This window comes from Bacillus rossius, chromosome 11 (assembly GCF_032445375.1).
Source record: "Bacillus rossius redtenbacheri isolate Brsri chromosome 11, Brsri_v3, whole genome shotgun sequence".
Taxonomy (NCBI): Eukaryota; Metazoa; Arthropoda; class Insecta; order Phasmatodea; family Bacillidae; genus Bacillus; species Bacillus rossius.
The window spans coordinates 4,500,508-4,515,116 of NC_086338.1; the positions used below are offsets into that span (position 1 = coordinate 4,500,508).

The 14,609-nt window shown below is 42.6% G+C and overlaps 1 protein-coding gene across 1 annotated transcript in view; it reads right to left on the minus strand.

The window, feature by feature from the left end:
- Positions 1-803: 803 nt before the first annotated feature.
- LOC134536536 (uncharacterized) overlaps positions 804-14,609 on the minus strand; it is a 105,207-nt gene continuing 91,401 nt past the window's right edge. Inside the window, exon 18 of the mRNA XM_063376268.1 lies at positions 804-2,905. Within this exon, the coding sequence (XP_063232338.1) occupies positions 2,760-2,905 (146 nt within the window). The 3' untranslated portion in view covers positions 804-2,759. The remainder of the gene's footprint in view (positions 2,906-14,609) is intronic.

Genomic DNA, 14,609 nt, shown 5'->3' on the forward strand with positions numbered 1-14,609 from the left:
TATAAAAATTTACTTAAATGTGCACGTAAGAAAAGTCTTCCTGACGAATTTCACTACTTGTATTAGTCTTAAAACAGCATTTTGACGTAAGCATTGAGATTTGGGTGCATTTATATTAAAATTATATACTATTTTGTTTTCACCATTTGACAATTATATAACATTTGTTATACAAATGTCTGTAGTATAAAACATATTGGCATTACAAGCGTTGTTTCCTTCAATATATTATATCTAAAAAATTTTACATTATAAAATAAAACCCTTTAATGGATCACATTTTTTGAGCACCTTTGACAAATTCCGTTAGAAACTTCATCTCTTATCTCGACACTGATATTTTCTTTTACACACCAAGTCAGTCTATTAGCAGACTGGGAAAATAATTAAATTTCTACCAAATTTTTTAAAATTATAATTTAAAGAATGATGATTGCAGGAAGAAACCAACAAGATTAGTCATATGTCGCGACATGTAGCAAAGGAGACAAATGATCAATAAGAAGGAATTATTTGGCCTTTCAAATGTATTAAATTAAACTTGAACAAACATTTTTTTTACTGCCCTCAGCTGTGGCAGTTGAGAACACAAATGATCAAACTCCGTGTAATGCTGAGCATTGCTTAACAACACACCAAGAGGTCTTCTCAGGAAAACCGCCTCCAACGAATTGTGGTCATTTATTAAAATAAAAAAATGTTCGTTTGTCTTAAAAAAAAATACAGATATAAAATTTTCTACAGTATCACCATTATACACAGACTTATAGCTTCTGCTTTCTAAGATAACAGTTTGTAAGCTTTAAAATAATTCTTAAATGTTTTCAAATGATGTTTTCTGACCTATGAGTTTCACATTCTTCCAAATAACCTTACCCTTACCAACCGCTTCTTTGTATCATTAAGCATCAAGTGTCCATTTGCCTCCGAAAGGGCCTGACTAACATTCAATGCATAGAACGCACCTTCTATTTGTTTTCTCACAAAATAGTTTTTTTTGGAACCTTTCTTCCATTAATGCAGTAACTATATTCTCACTTTAAAGAAAGTTTCACATGTCCCTGCCACCTATATGCAAAATCTGCTGAGAAACATCACTGGCATTAACTCTCTGTGCAAACCGGTAGTCTGTTGTTTTACGAAATGTACCTAATATCCTAAAAACAAGATGGCTGCTGTGCACTTGCGACTAAAAATAAGTTCCGCTTGTCACAACCCAGACAGGCAAAAGTCTTTGCTGCCTCCAGAAGTGATAATGCGAGTATCTCCTTACCGCATGACCGAGCATCTTCTTTTGAATTCAATTAGTTACCCTCTTCAATCTACGCAAAGAGTATGTCTGGTTATTTTAAAATAAGCCCCACTGGATGAGATGTTTAGCTGCCACTATCCCTCATAGAACACCAGGCCCCTGCTAGCATCCAAATGGGACTCACTAACCGGCTTCCATTGCATCACAGTTGTGGTAAATGAGAAGAACAGGCATTCTCATCTGGCTTCTCATTTAAAAAGGTGGTCTGGTTGTGTCCATATAGTTCCTCTCACGAGCACCAGGGTCCTGCTCGCCTCTAAAGGGACCCACTAGCCGGCTCGTGGCAGCTTCAAGGATGCTGTGGACGGTCAGCTGGATGGACAGCACAGGCAGAAGGTGCACAGTCCCCGCTGGCTTCCCCTCATTACAACATGGTGGTCTGGTTGTGTCCAGTTAGTTCCTCTCACGAGCACCAGGGTCCTGCTCGCCTCTAAAGGGACCCACTAGCCGGCTTGTGGCAACTTCATGGTGGCTGTAGACGGTTAGCTGGATGGACAGCACAGGCAGTAGGTCACAGTCCCCGCTGGCTTCCCCTCATTACAACATGGTGGTCTGGTTGTGTTCAGTTAGTTCCTCTCACGAGCACCAAAGTCCTGCTCGCCTCTTAAGGGACCCACTAGCCGGCTCGTGGCGGCTTTAAGGCTGCACAGGCAGTAGGTGCACAGTCCCCGCTGGCTTCCCCTCATTACAACATGGTGGTCTGGTTGTGTCCATATAGTTCCTCTCACGAGCACCAGGGTCCTGCTCGCCTCTAAAGGGACCCACTAGCCGGCTCGTGGCAGCTTCAAGGATGCTGTGGACGGTCAGCTGGATGGACAGCACAGGCAGAAGGTGCACAGTCCCCGCTGGCTTCCCCTCATTACAACATGGTGGTCTGGTTGTGTCCAGTTAGTTCCTCTCACGAGCACCAGGGTCCTGCTCGCCTCTAAAGGGACCCACTAGCCGGCTCGTGGCAGCTTCAAGGATGCTGTGGACGGTCAGCTGGATGGACAGCACAGGCAGAAGGTGCACAGTCCCCGCTGGCTTCCCCTCATTACAACATGGTGGTCTGGTTGTGTTCAGTTAGTTCCTCTCACGAGCACCAAAGTCCTGCTCGCCTCTTAAGGGACCCACTAGCCGGCTCGTGGCGGCTTTAAGGCTGCACAGGCAGTAGGTGCACAGTCCCCGCTGGCTTCCCCTCATTACAACATGGTGGTCTGGTTGTGTTCAGTTAGTTCCTCTCACGAGCACCAGGGTCCTGCTCGCCTCTTAAGGGACGCACTAGCCGGCTCGTGGCGGCTTCAAGGCTGCACAGGCAGTAGGTGCACAGTCCCCGCTGGCTTCCCCATATTACAACATGGTGGTCTGGTTGTGTCTAGTTAGTTCCTCTCACGAGCACCAGGGTCCTGCTCGCCTCTAAAGGGACCCACTAGCCGGCTCGTGGCGGCCTCATGTCTGCTGTGGACGGTCAGCTGGACGGACAGCACAGGCAGTAGGTGCACAGTCCCCGCTGGCCCGAGGCCCGCAGCTCCAGCCACTGCTCCTGGTTGGGCACGTACATCTCCGCCGGCATGGTGTCTTCCTGGAGGGAGCCCGCCCCCTCACTGCCGCCATCTGTCCACATAAGACAAGTACAATCATCCCTCAGCCTGTGTACAAGTTGGCTAGATTTGATGTCATATCTGATCTGATTTCTACCCTTTACTTTAACTACACATTGTGTGAATCTGATTTTCTACACCCTTACTATTAACGAAATGTAAAGCAATTAAAATTTCTTGACAAGCTCTAATGACTTTACTCATTCTAAAAGTACTAGAAAAACTTTTTCATGTGTCTTATATCAAAAATTTGCTTTAAAGTGTGTACTTAAGAATGAGATATCTTAAAATGTGGGATGCGAATCTTTAATTTAGGAAATAGATTGGAATCAAAATATTGGAAGAGAGTAGCGACATAATGTAGGTTTTAAGTAGGAGAGAGTGGAGGGAGAACAATTTTAATATCAGCTTTGAATTACAAATGCTTGGACTCTTTTCCAACACTTCAACCGATACCCATGTGTGATTTCGCCTCGACTAGTATTAGCCATCATTTTACTCCCCGCCTCGGGCCAAGAACATGACAAGTAACAGTGTCCTGCTTCGTGACCGAGAATGCTTTTCTCAGCGTCCTCCCAGGGCAGCCCACTTCCCAGAGCTCAGCTTAGGTTGGCAGCTCCAGTCATGCTCCATTCTATTGTTCCAGGGCTGTCGGACACGTATCAGCGCCCAGACTTTTCTCACGAGCCAGCTTACCCTCCTCCATAATTTTCCATGAACTACGCCCAGATGCAACGACCGGGGCCATTTACCTCCCTAGGCCTCGAGGACATATCGCTGGCCGGTGAACGGCCTGCTTGCTCCATCTCTGGGCGATGAGGAGAACTAACTTAACTAGTGCGGCTCTGGAGTGAGACCTCTACCGGCCACTACCACACCACTCTCTAGTTCCCTTTAGCTTGAAGCAGATGGTCCCACAATAGCCAGGGTTATGTTAGTTCCGTCGCGGTACTTCTGTGTACTAACCCCGAGTCGGTTTCACTGTTTCTCCGACAGAGCACGATTAACCTCCGATGACACTTAAGTTAGGCTACCAGCCACCATCTTTACTTTTTTTTTGGTCGGCAGAGCGAGCCCTACGCGCACTATTTCCAGCCAATCAGGGTCCTTTCCCCCTACTCCCTAAGCCTCCGGACCTCTGGCCCAGCCCAAGTTTTGACTACAAGCAGCCCTATAGATTAAGTAATTTGTCCTCCTGTCGTCAACACGGTCGCATCTCTCCGCAGCTTATCGCCCGCGACTTTATTCACAGGCTACCTCGCCGCGACTAAATTAAGGAATGTGATCCCGAAAGTTCGGGAGTGTTCCTAAGTTTTTTATTTTATTTTATTAATTTCTAGTTGGCTTGTCGCCATTAGTGCAGACTACTAGCTAATCTCGTACCATGTCTCGCGTCGGGCTACCGCGAGCACTCTTGCAGCTTCCGAGAGAGTGATCAACTTCATCCCACCCCCAGACTGTAGGGTCGAAGAGATGGTGCTGAAGCGCAGGGTGTTCCCCGGATCAATCCCATCCTGGCAGTCAACTAAATTCACGCATTTCCCTCTGGAAAGGATGCTGCGAGTATCTCCCGCTCGTAGTCAACGCCAGGGAACAGTCAATGATCAGATATTGTTGAAATCAAATTATATATAGTCCCGCATTGGTTGGATTAAGAGTTAACTATATTATTTATTTATGTTTTATTCTTTTTTGTGCAAACACGATTGTTAAATTCGTTCAAATTTATAATCTTTTTGTAATTGATAATTTATTATGGCCCCTCCCCCATGATCATTTAATTCTGATCAGTATAATTTTGTTATTTCTGAGATATCAAAAGAAAATAATGAAAATCATAATTAAAAATAAAAAGGGTAGGTTTTAAGCAAACTTATTCTCCTTTATTTACTACTTCAAATACGATCCATTTTCTACTTGCAATTGTGAGAAGTTCATTTTACAGCTAATCTCTCAGGGGCAAGTGAACTAAATGGAATCTTCCACAGGAAGCATTAGGTTCGTAATAGATTATCATAAGTAGTATAGCTTGGCCGGTCCGGAAACAGGCCTTAAGGCTGTGGTGCCGGTGCCGGTGTCCGCCATCTTGGATTTGTGACGTCACGGCGGCCATCTTGGATGGTTGTGACCTTGACCTTTGACCTTGACCTTGAATTTGATCCTCAAAAATCGCCAAAATTGGGCAAAATTTGCCCAAAATTCCTCAAAAATCGCCAAAATTTCCATTTCTGTGGAAAAAAGTTCCGCCAAAAAATCTTAAAAAATTCCACAAATTAAAAATTTCTCATTTCGAGGGAAAAATTTCCCGTTTCGAGGGAAAAATTCCCGTTTTTAGTCCTTAAAAATCCCAGCGGCTGAAAATTCCTAAAACTGGCTTAAGCATCCTTAACTCAAGCCTCAGTTAAGCCATTTCTAGGAATAAGGATACCATGAACGCCATCTTGGATTATGTCGCCATCGTTGCAATTTTAGTTACGGTCGCCATCTTTAACTTTTTTATTATCCGATTTTAATAAAAAAAATTAAAATTTATTAAAAAAATTCAAATACTAAAAATTTAATAAAAATATTTAAAAAGCATACTTTTTCGACACGGAGCTCGGAGTCCTCGGTTCGAACCCGACGAATGCAAAAAAATAAAAATGACGACCGATCCTTCCCCTGTGGCGGAGGTGCTGGCAGACTGACCCCCACCACTTATGTCAATGCACATATACTATCAGGTAGTATGACGTCATGTCCGCCATCTTGAAATTTGAGACGCCATCTTGAAAATCTTTATTTATTATCCGATTTTAATGAAAAAAATTCCAAAATTCATCAAAAAATTAACGTATTTAAATTCTGTTTATTTTATCGATGTACGTCCTTGGTTCGATTCCCGACGAGAGTAAACAGTCGATCCTTCCTCCATGAAAGCTACCTAGACTGATCTATCACCACCAATACCAAGGTATATATCGTCAACTGGTATGACATCATGTCCGCCATCTTGTCTTCATCCACTGGAGACCACCATCTTGTTTTCGTCTGCTAGAGTGTGCCGATATCATGTAGTATAATTATCTGGTCACCACACCTTTGACCTTGACCTTGAACTTTGACCTTGACCTTGAAATTTGACCTTAAACTTGAAATTTGACCTTGACCTTGAAATTTGACCTTGAACTTGAACTTTGACCTTGACCTTGAAATTTGACCTTGAACTTGAACTTTGACCTTGACCTTTAACTTTGACCTTGACCTTGAAATTTGACCTTGAAATTTGACCTTGACCTTGAAATTTGACCCTAACCTTAAATTTTGACCTTGACCTTGAACTTTGACCTTGACCAAATATTTGACCTTGACCTTGAAATTTGACCTTGACCAAGAAATTTGACCTTGACCTTGAAATTTGACTTTGACCTTGAAATTTTACTTTGTCCTTGAAATTTGACTTTGTCCTTGATGTCCATCACGGATCCGTCATTTTATGTTCAGTACATGCTACCAGGAGCGACCACCTGCTGGAGTACACCATCTTGTGCGTGTACTCGTATTACCATCATGCTAGTTTTATTCTAACATGCTACAGTGCAGTAATCATTTATTACTGAGGTACCCACCATCTTAAAATTTGACCGCCATCTTGAAATCATGTAATTATTTAGCTAGAAATGCGGGAAAAATTCCAATAGTCTCCGAAAAAATCATTTATTAATTTACAAATCGAATCGATGGATCCCTGTCCACGGTTAGATTCTTGACCAGAGACAGTTGTAACTAATTATTAAATAAATGTTAGGTTCTGTTTTCCATTACCTTTCGCGGAGTTTATTAATCATTCACTCTACGAAAATCAACTCAAGTCAATATACCGGACCAACGAATTAAATCAGTGCCGATTAGCCTATTATGAAAGTCTAATTTTTCAATAATCTGAATAACATATAAGCCGTTCATGTACAAAGCCACACATATAGATCAATTGCCTTCAGTCCATGAGACCGAGTCATGTCATTATCAGACGTATAGGCTAGTCATTTCAGGACCACATGACCTTCGTAATCCATCATGGCATTTTTATACATTCTAAAGGACCAAGTAACCTTGTAAAATATTTTAGTAACACCAAGTGTTGATAAACTAGTAAATATTCAATCACTACATTTTGTACTACGCACAGTCAACAAAAAAGGAAGCACCAACAACGAAAAGGCAGCACATTTGGAAGCACCGACTACGAAAAGCAGCACATTTGGAAGCACCGACTACGAAAAGGCAGCACATTTGGAAGCACCGACAACGAAAAGGCAGCACATTTGGAAGCACCAACAACGAAAAGGAAGCACATTTGGAAGCACCGACAACGAAAAGGCAGCACATTTGGAAGCACCGACAACGAAAAGGCAGCACATTTGGAAGCACCGACAACGAAAAGGCAGCACATTTGGAAGCACCGACAACGAAAAGGCAGCACATTTGGAAGCACCTACAACGAAAAGGCAGCACATTTGGAAGCACCGACAACGAAAAGGCAGCACATTTGGAAGCACCGACAACGAAAAGGCAGCACATTTGGAAGCACCGACAACGAAAAGGCAGCACATTTGGAAGCACCGACAACGAAAAGGCAGCACATTTGGAAGCACCGACAACGAAAAGGCAGCACATTTGGAAGCACCGACAACGAAAAGGCAGCACATTTGGAAGCACCGACAACGAAAAGGCAGCACATTTGGAAGCACCGACAACGAAAAGGCAGCACATTTGGAAGCACCGACAACGAAAAGGCAGCACATTTGGAAGCACCGACAACGAAAAGGCAGCACATTTGGAAGCACCGACAACGAAAAGGCAGCACATTTGGAAGCACCGACAACGAAAAGGCAGCACATTTGGAGCACCGACAACGAAAAGGCAGCACATTTGGAAGCACCGACAACGAAAAGGCAGCACATTTGGAAGCACCGACAACGAAAAGGCAGCACATTTGGAAGCACCGACAACGAAAAGGCAGCACATTTGGAAGCACCGACAACGAAAAGGCAGCACATTTGGAAGCACCGACTACGAAAAGGCAGCACATTTGGAAGCACCGTCATCGAAAAGGCAGCACATTTGGAAGCACCGTCATCGAAAAGGCAGCACATTTGGAAGCACCGACAACGAAAAGGCAGCACATTTGGAAGCAGCGACAACGTAAAGGCAGCACATTTGGAAGCACCGACAACGAAAAGGCAGCACATTTGGAAGCACCGACAACGAAAAGGCAGCACATTTGGAAGCACCGACAACGAAAAGGCAGCACATTTGGAAGCACCGACAACGAAAAGGCAGCACATTTGGAAGCACCGACAACGAAAAGGCAGCACATTTGGAAGCACCGACAACGAAAAGGCAGCACATTTGGAAGCACCGACAACGAAAAGGCAGCACATTTGGAAGCACCGACTACGAAAAGGCAGCACATTTGGAAGCACCGTCATCGAAAAGGCAGCACATTTGGAAGCACCGACAACGAAAAGGCAGCACATTTGGAAGCACCGACAACGTAAAGGCAGCACATTTGGAAGCACCGACAACGAAAAGGCTGAACATTTGGAAGCTCCATCAACTAAAAAAGGCAAAAAGGAAGCACAAGTTACGAGATCTAAGTCTTAGTAAGAAATCATAATACAAGAAATAAAAACATTAGTTTCTTATAATTTAAATTATTTATTTTATTGCTTTACATTATACAAATGCAAGTAAAACAAGTCAATATTGTATGTAGCCAGCATTCCTCAGTTCCTTGAGTATGAAGGATATTTCTTTGATGCACGAATAGTTTCCTGCACAAAGCGAACCATGTAGAAGTCTTAGGCGGTCAACCTATATTTTTGGATCTTTCCATGATGTGTAATCATTCTCTTCTACCACCATCTTCCTTGCACCTTTATAATAAATATTATGATCTATGGTGTCTTCCGTTTTACCACCAACCTCAGGGTAACTTTCATGTTTGAGACGGTGATCATCACAAGCTTGATCAGATTTATTTAATATATCACGTCGTTTCCATCGTTTCGGTCTCAGGACACCGCCACATTCTTCGATCTTGGTAGCTTTAGGTGCTTCATCATAGTCTATGTCTTTGTCAACAGCCTCAGAGTCACTGTAACAATCACTGTAGAAGGAATCGTCTTCACCCAATTTACCGTAATAATTCGATGTTGATGATGTTGAAGTGTCTTCATCGTCTTCGTGCTTCCTTTTTAGGAGTCCATCATTTTTACAAAGTAGGAAAGATCTACTTGAATTCGGCTGGAATATATTCTCACTTTTCACGTTAAGGATTCTTCCATTGTCTTCATTCTTCCGTAAATCATGTCTACGCGACTACGAGCCATGAGGTTACGAGACTACGTGACTACGAATCTTCAAGTTGACGAGACTGCGAGGCTACAGATCTACGAAGCCTCTAGAAAACGAGTTTACGTGTCTGCATGGATACAGGAATACAAGTCTGCATGAGTTCTTGACTACGAAGCTACTCGTCTACAAGGCTACAATTACTACATTTGTCTTCGACGGAATTTTCTCTTTTACTACATCTGCTCCATCACCATTATGTTATAAGATTACAAGGCTACTTGCTTACGTAGCTTCAAGTCTACGAGGCTCCAATGCATCATGACTACGAGACTACGTGCCATGAGGTTACGAGACTATGCGATTGCAAGTCTTCAAGGTTACGTGATCCTGAGGCTATAGGACTACCAAGCTTCCAGAACGTACGGTTACGAGACTGCATGACTAATTGGCGGCGCGGCTACGAAACTTCATGTCTCTAACTGACTACAATAGCACTATTCAGTTGTGAGAGTTAATTTATCTCATGCAAAGGTACTTGCTGCAAGTAGTTCCGCTTTTCAACATCAGATGGCGTCACGTGTTGCTTGCAGGTAAATAATATTTATTTCTTATATGCGGGATGCTCACTATCGATCGCATAAGAAGGATGGCTTCGTTAGTCTCCAAGGAGAAGGAAGTTCGTCCTTCCTGCTAGTGCTTCTCAGATTTCTCACGGTCCACCATCTTGGATTGCGACGTTACGGCGACCATCTTTGATGGGTGTGACGACCTTTGACCGAAACCGCAGGAATGATCGCAAGCACTCGGATTAATCATCAAAATATTGATAAGAATAATCAGGAGCACACGGAAAAAACCATCACAATATTGATAAGAATAATCAGAAGCACACGGAGAAAAACGACACATGTTTTCTTTGATATCATAAAATTACAGGGAAAAAAAATTCAAAAATAAAAATAAATTAATAAAAAATTTAAAAAAATTAAAAAATACATAAACTGATTCTGCTAGCTTGTAAACTTATCATTGTTGAGCAAAGATAGAGTTTTAGTACAAGCCAGAATTTTATGTATTTTTAAATTTTTTTAAATTTTTTATTAATTTATTTTTATTTTTGAATTTTTTTCCCTGTAATTTTATGATATCAAAGAAAACATGTGTCGTTTTTCTCCGTGTGCTTCTGATTATTCTTATCAATATTGTGATGGTTTTTTCCGTGTGCTCCTGATTATTCTTATCAATATTTTGATGATTAATCCGAGTGCTTGCGATCATTCCTGCGGTTTCGGTCAAAGGTCGTCACACCCATCAAAGATGGTCGCCGTAACGTCGCAATCCAAGATGGTGGACCGTGAGAAATCTGAGAAGCACTAGCAGGAAGGACGAACTTCCTTCTCCTTGGAGACTAACGAAGCCATCCTTCTTATGCGATCGATAGTGAGCATCCCGCATATAAGAAATAAATATTATTTACCTGCAAGCAACACGTGACGCCATCTGATGTTGAAAAGCGGAACTACTTGCAGCAAGTACCTTTGCATGAGATAAATTAACTCTCACCACTGAATAGTGCTATTGTAGTCAGTTAGAGACATGGAGTTTCGTAGCCGCGCCGCCAATTAGTCATGCAGTCTCGTAACCGTACGTTCTGGAAGCTTGGTAGTCCTATAGCCTCAGGATCACGTAACCTTGAAGACTTGCAATCGCATAGTCTCGTAACCTCATGGCACGTAGTCTCGTAGTCATGATGCATTGGAGCCTCGTAGACTTGAAGCTACGTAAGCAAGTAGCCTTGTAATCTTATAACATAATGGTGATGGAGCAGATGTAGTAAAAGAGAAAATTCCGTCGAAGACAAATGTAGTAATTGTAGCCTTGTAGACGAGTAGCTTCGTAGTCAAGAACTCATGCAGACTTGTATTCCTGTATCCATGCAGACACGTAAACTCGTTTTCTAGAGGCTTCGTAGATCTGTAGCCTCGCAGTCTCGTCAACTTGAAGATTCGTAGTCACGTAGTCTCGTAACCTCATGGCTCGTAGTCGCGTAGACATGATTTACGGAAGAATGAAGACAATGGAAGAATCCTTAACGTGAAAAGTGAGAATATATTCCAGCCGAATTCAAGTAGATCTTTCCTACTTTGTAAAAATGATGGACTCCTAAAAAGGAAGCACGAAGACGATGAAGACACTTCAACATCATCAACATCGAATTATTACGGTAAATTGGGTGAAGACGATTCCTTCTACAGTGATTGTTACAGTGACTCTGAGGCTGTTGACAAAGACATAGACTATGATGAAGCACCTAAAGCTGCCAAGATCGAAGAATGTGGCGGTGTCCTGAGACCGAAACGATGGAAACGACGTGATATATTAAATAAATCTGATCAAGCTTGTGATGATCACCGTCTCAAACATGAAAGTTACCCTGAGGTTGGTGGTAAAACGGAAGACACCATAGATCATAATATTTATTATAAAGGTGCAAGGAAGATGGTGGTAGAAGAGAATGATTACACATCATGGAAAGATCCAAACATATTGGTTGACCGGCTAAGACTTCTACATGGTTCGCTTTGTGCAGGAAACTATTCGTGCATCAAAGAAATATCCTTCATACTCAAGGAACTGAGGAATGCCTGCTACATACAATATTGACTTGTTTTACTTGCATTTGTATAATGTAAAGCAATAAAATAAATAATTTAAATTATAAGAATGTAATGTTTTTATTTCTTGTATTATGATTTCTTACTAAGACTTAGATCTCGTAACTTGTGCTTCCTTTTTGCCTTTTTTAGTTGATGGAGCTTCCAAATGTGCTGCCTTTTCGTTGTCGGTGCTTCCAAATGTGCTGCCTTTACGTTGTCGGTGCTTCCAAATGTGCTGCCTTTTCGTAGTCGGTGCTTCCAAATGTGCTGCCTTTTCGTTGTCGGTGCTTCCAAATGTGCTGCCTTTTCGTTGTCGGTGCTTCCAAATGGGCTGCCTTTACGTTGTCGGTGCTTCCAAATGTGCTGCCTTTTCGTTGTCGGTGCTTCCAAATGTGCTGCCTTTTCGTTGTCGGTGCTTCCAAATGTGCTGCCTTTTCGTTGTCGGTGCTTCCAAATGTGCTGCCTTATCGTTGTCGGTGCTTCCAAATGTGCTGCCTTTTCGTTGTCGGTGCTTCCAAATGTGCTGCCTTTACGTTGTCGCTGCTTCCAAATGTGCTGCCTTTTCGTTGTCGGTGCTTCCAAATGTGCTGCCTTTTCGATGACGGTGCTTCCAAATGTGCTGCCTTTTCGTAGTCGGTGCTTCCAAATGTGCTGCCTTTTCGTTGTCGGTGCTTCCAAATGTGCTGCCTTTTCGTTGTCGGTGCTTCCAAATGTGCTGCCTTTTCGTTGTCGGTGCTTCCAAATGTGCTGCCTTTTCGTTGTCGGTGCTTCCAAATGTGCTGCCTTTTCGTTGTCGGTGCTTCCAAATGTGCTGCCTTTTCGTTGTCGGTGCTCCCAAATGTGCTGCCTTTTCGTTGTCGGTGCTTCCAAATGTGCTGCCTTTTCGTTGTCGGTGCTTCCAAATGTGCTGCCTTTTCGTTGTCGGTGCTTCCAAATGTGCTGCCTTTTCGTTGTCGGTGCTTCCAAATGTGCTGCCTTTTCGTTGTCGGTGCTTCCAAATGTGCTGCCTTTTCGTTGTCGGTGCTTCCAAATGTGCTGCCTTTTCGTTGTCGGTGCTTCCAAATGTGCTGCCTTTTCGTTGTCGGTGCTTCCAAATGTGCTGCCTTTTCGTTGTCGGTGCTTCCAAATGTGCTGCCTTTTTGTTGCCGGTGCTTCCAAATGTGCTGCCTTTTCGTTGTCGGTGCTTCCAAATGTGCTGCCTTTTCGTTGTCGGTGCTTCCAAAGTGCTGCCTTTTCGTTGTCGGTGCTTCCAAATGTGCTGCCTTTTTGTTGTCGGTGCTTCCAAATGTGCTGCCTTTTCGTTGTCGGTGCTTCCAAATGTGCTGCCTTTTCGTTGTCGGTGCTTCCAAATGTGCTGCCTTTTCGTTGTCGGTGCTTCCAAATGTGCTTCCTTTTCGTTGTCGGTGCTTCCAAATGTGCTGCCTTTTCGTTGTCGGTGCTTCCAAATGTGCTGCCTTTTCGTAGTCGGTGCTTCCAAATGTGCTGCTTTTCGTAGTCGGTGCTTCCAAATGTGCTGCCTTTTCGTTGTTGGTGCTTCCTTTTTTGTTGACTGTGCGTAGTACAAAATGTAGTGATTGAATATTTACTAGTTTATCACCTCTTGGTGTTACTAAAATATTTTACAAGGTTACTTGGTCCTTTAGAATGTATAAAAATGCCATGATGGATTACGAAGGTCATGTGGTCCTGAAATGACTAGCCTATACGTCTGATAATGACATGACTCGGTCTCATGGACTGAAGGCAATTGATCTATATGTGTGGCTTTGTACATGAACGGCTTATATGTTATTCAGATTATTGAAAAATTAGACTTTCATAATAGGCTAATCGGCACTGATTTAATTCGTTGGTCCGGTATATTGACTTGAGTTGATTTTCGTAGAGTGAATGATTAATAAACTCCGCGAAAGGTAATGGAAAACAGAACCTAACATTTATTTAATAATTAGTTACAACTGTCTCTGGTCAAGAATCTAACCGTGGACAGGGATCCATCGATTCGATTTGTAAATTAATAAATGATTTTTTCGGTGACTATTGGAATTTTTCCCGCATTTCTAGCTAAATAATTACATGATTTCAAGATGGCGGTCAAATTTTAAGATGGTGGGTACCTCAGTAATAAATGATTACTGCACTGTAGCATGTTAGAATAAAACTAGCATGATGGTAATACGAGTACACGCACAAGATGGTGTACTCCAGCAGGTGGTCGCTCCTGGTAGCATGTACTGAACATAAAATGACGGATCCGTGATGGACATCAAGGACAAAGTCAAATTTCAAGGACAAAGTAAAATTTCAAGGTCAAAGTCAAATTTCAAGGTCAAGGTCAAATTTCTAGGTCAAGGTCAAATTTCAAGGTCAAGGTCAAATATTTGGTCAAGGTCAAAGTTCAAGGTCAAGGTCAAAATTTAAGGTTAAGGTCAAATTTCAAGGTCAAGGTCAAATTTCAAGTTTAAGGTCAAATTTCAAGGTCAAGGTCAAAGTTCAAGGTCAAGGTCAAAGGTGTGGTGACCAGATAATTATACTACATGATATCGGCACACTCTAGCAGACGAAAACAAGATGGTGGTCTCCAGTGGATGAAGACAAGATGGCGGACATGATGTCATACCAGTTGACGATATATACCTTGGTATTGGTGGTGATAGATCAGTCTAGGTAGCTTTCATGGAGGAAGGATCGACTGTTTACTCTCGTCGGGAATCGAACCAA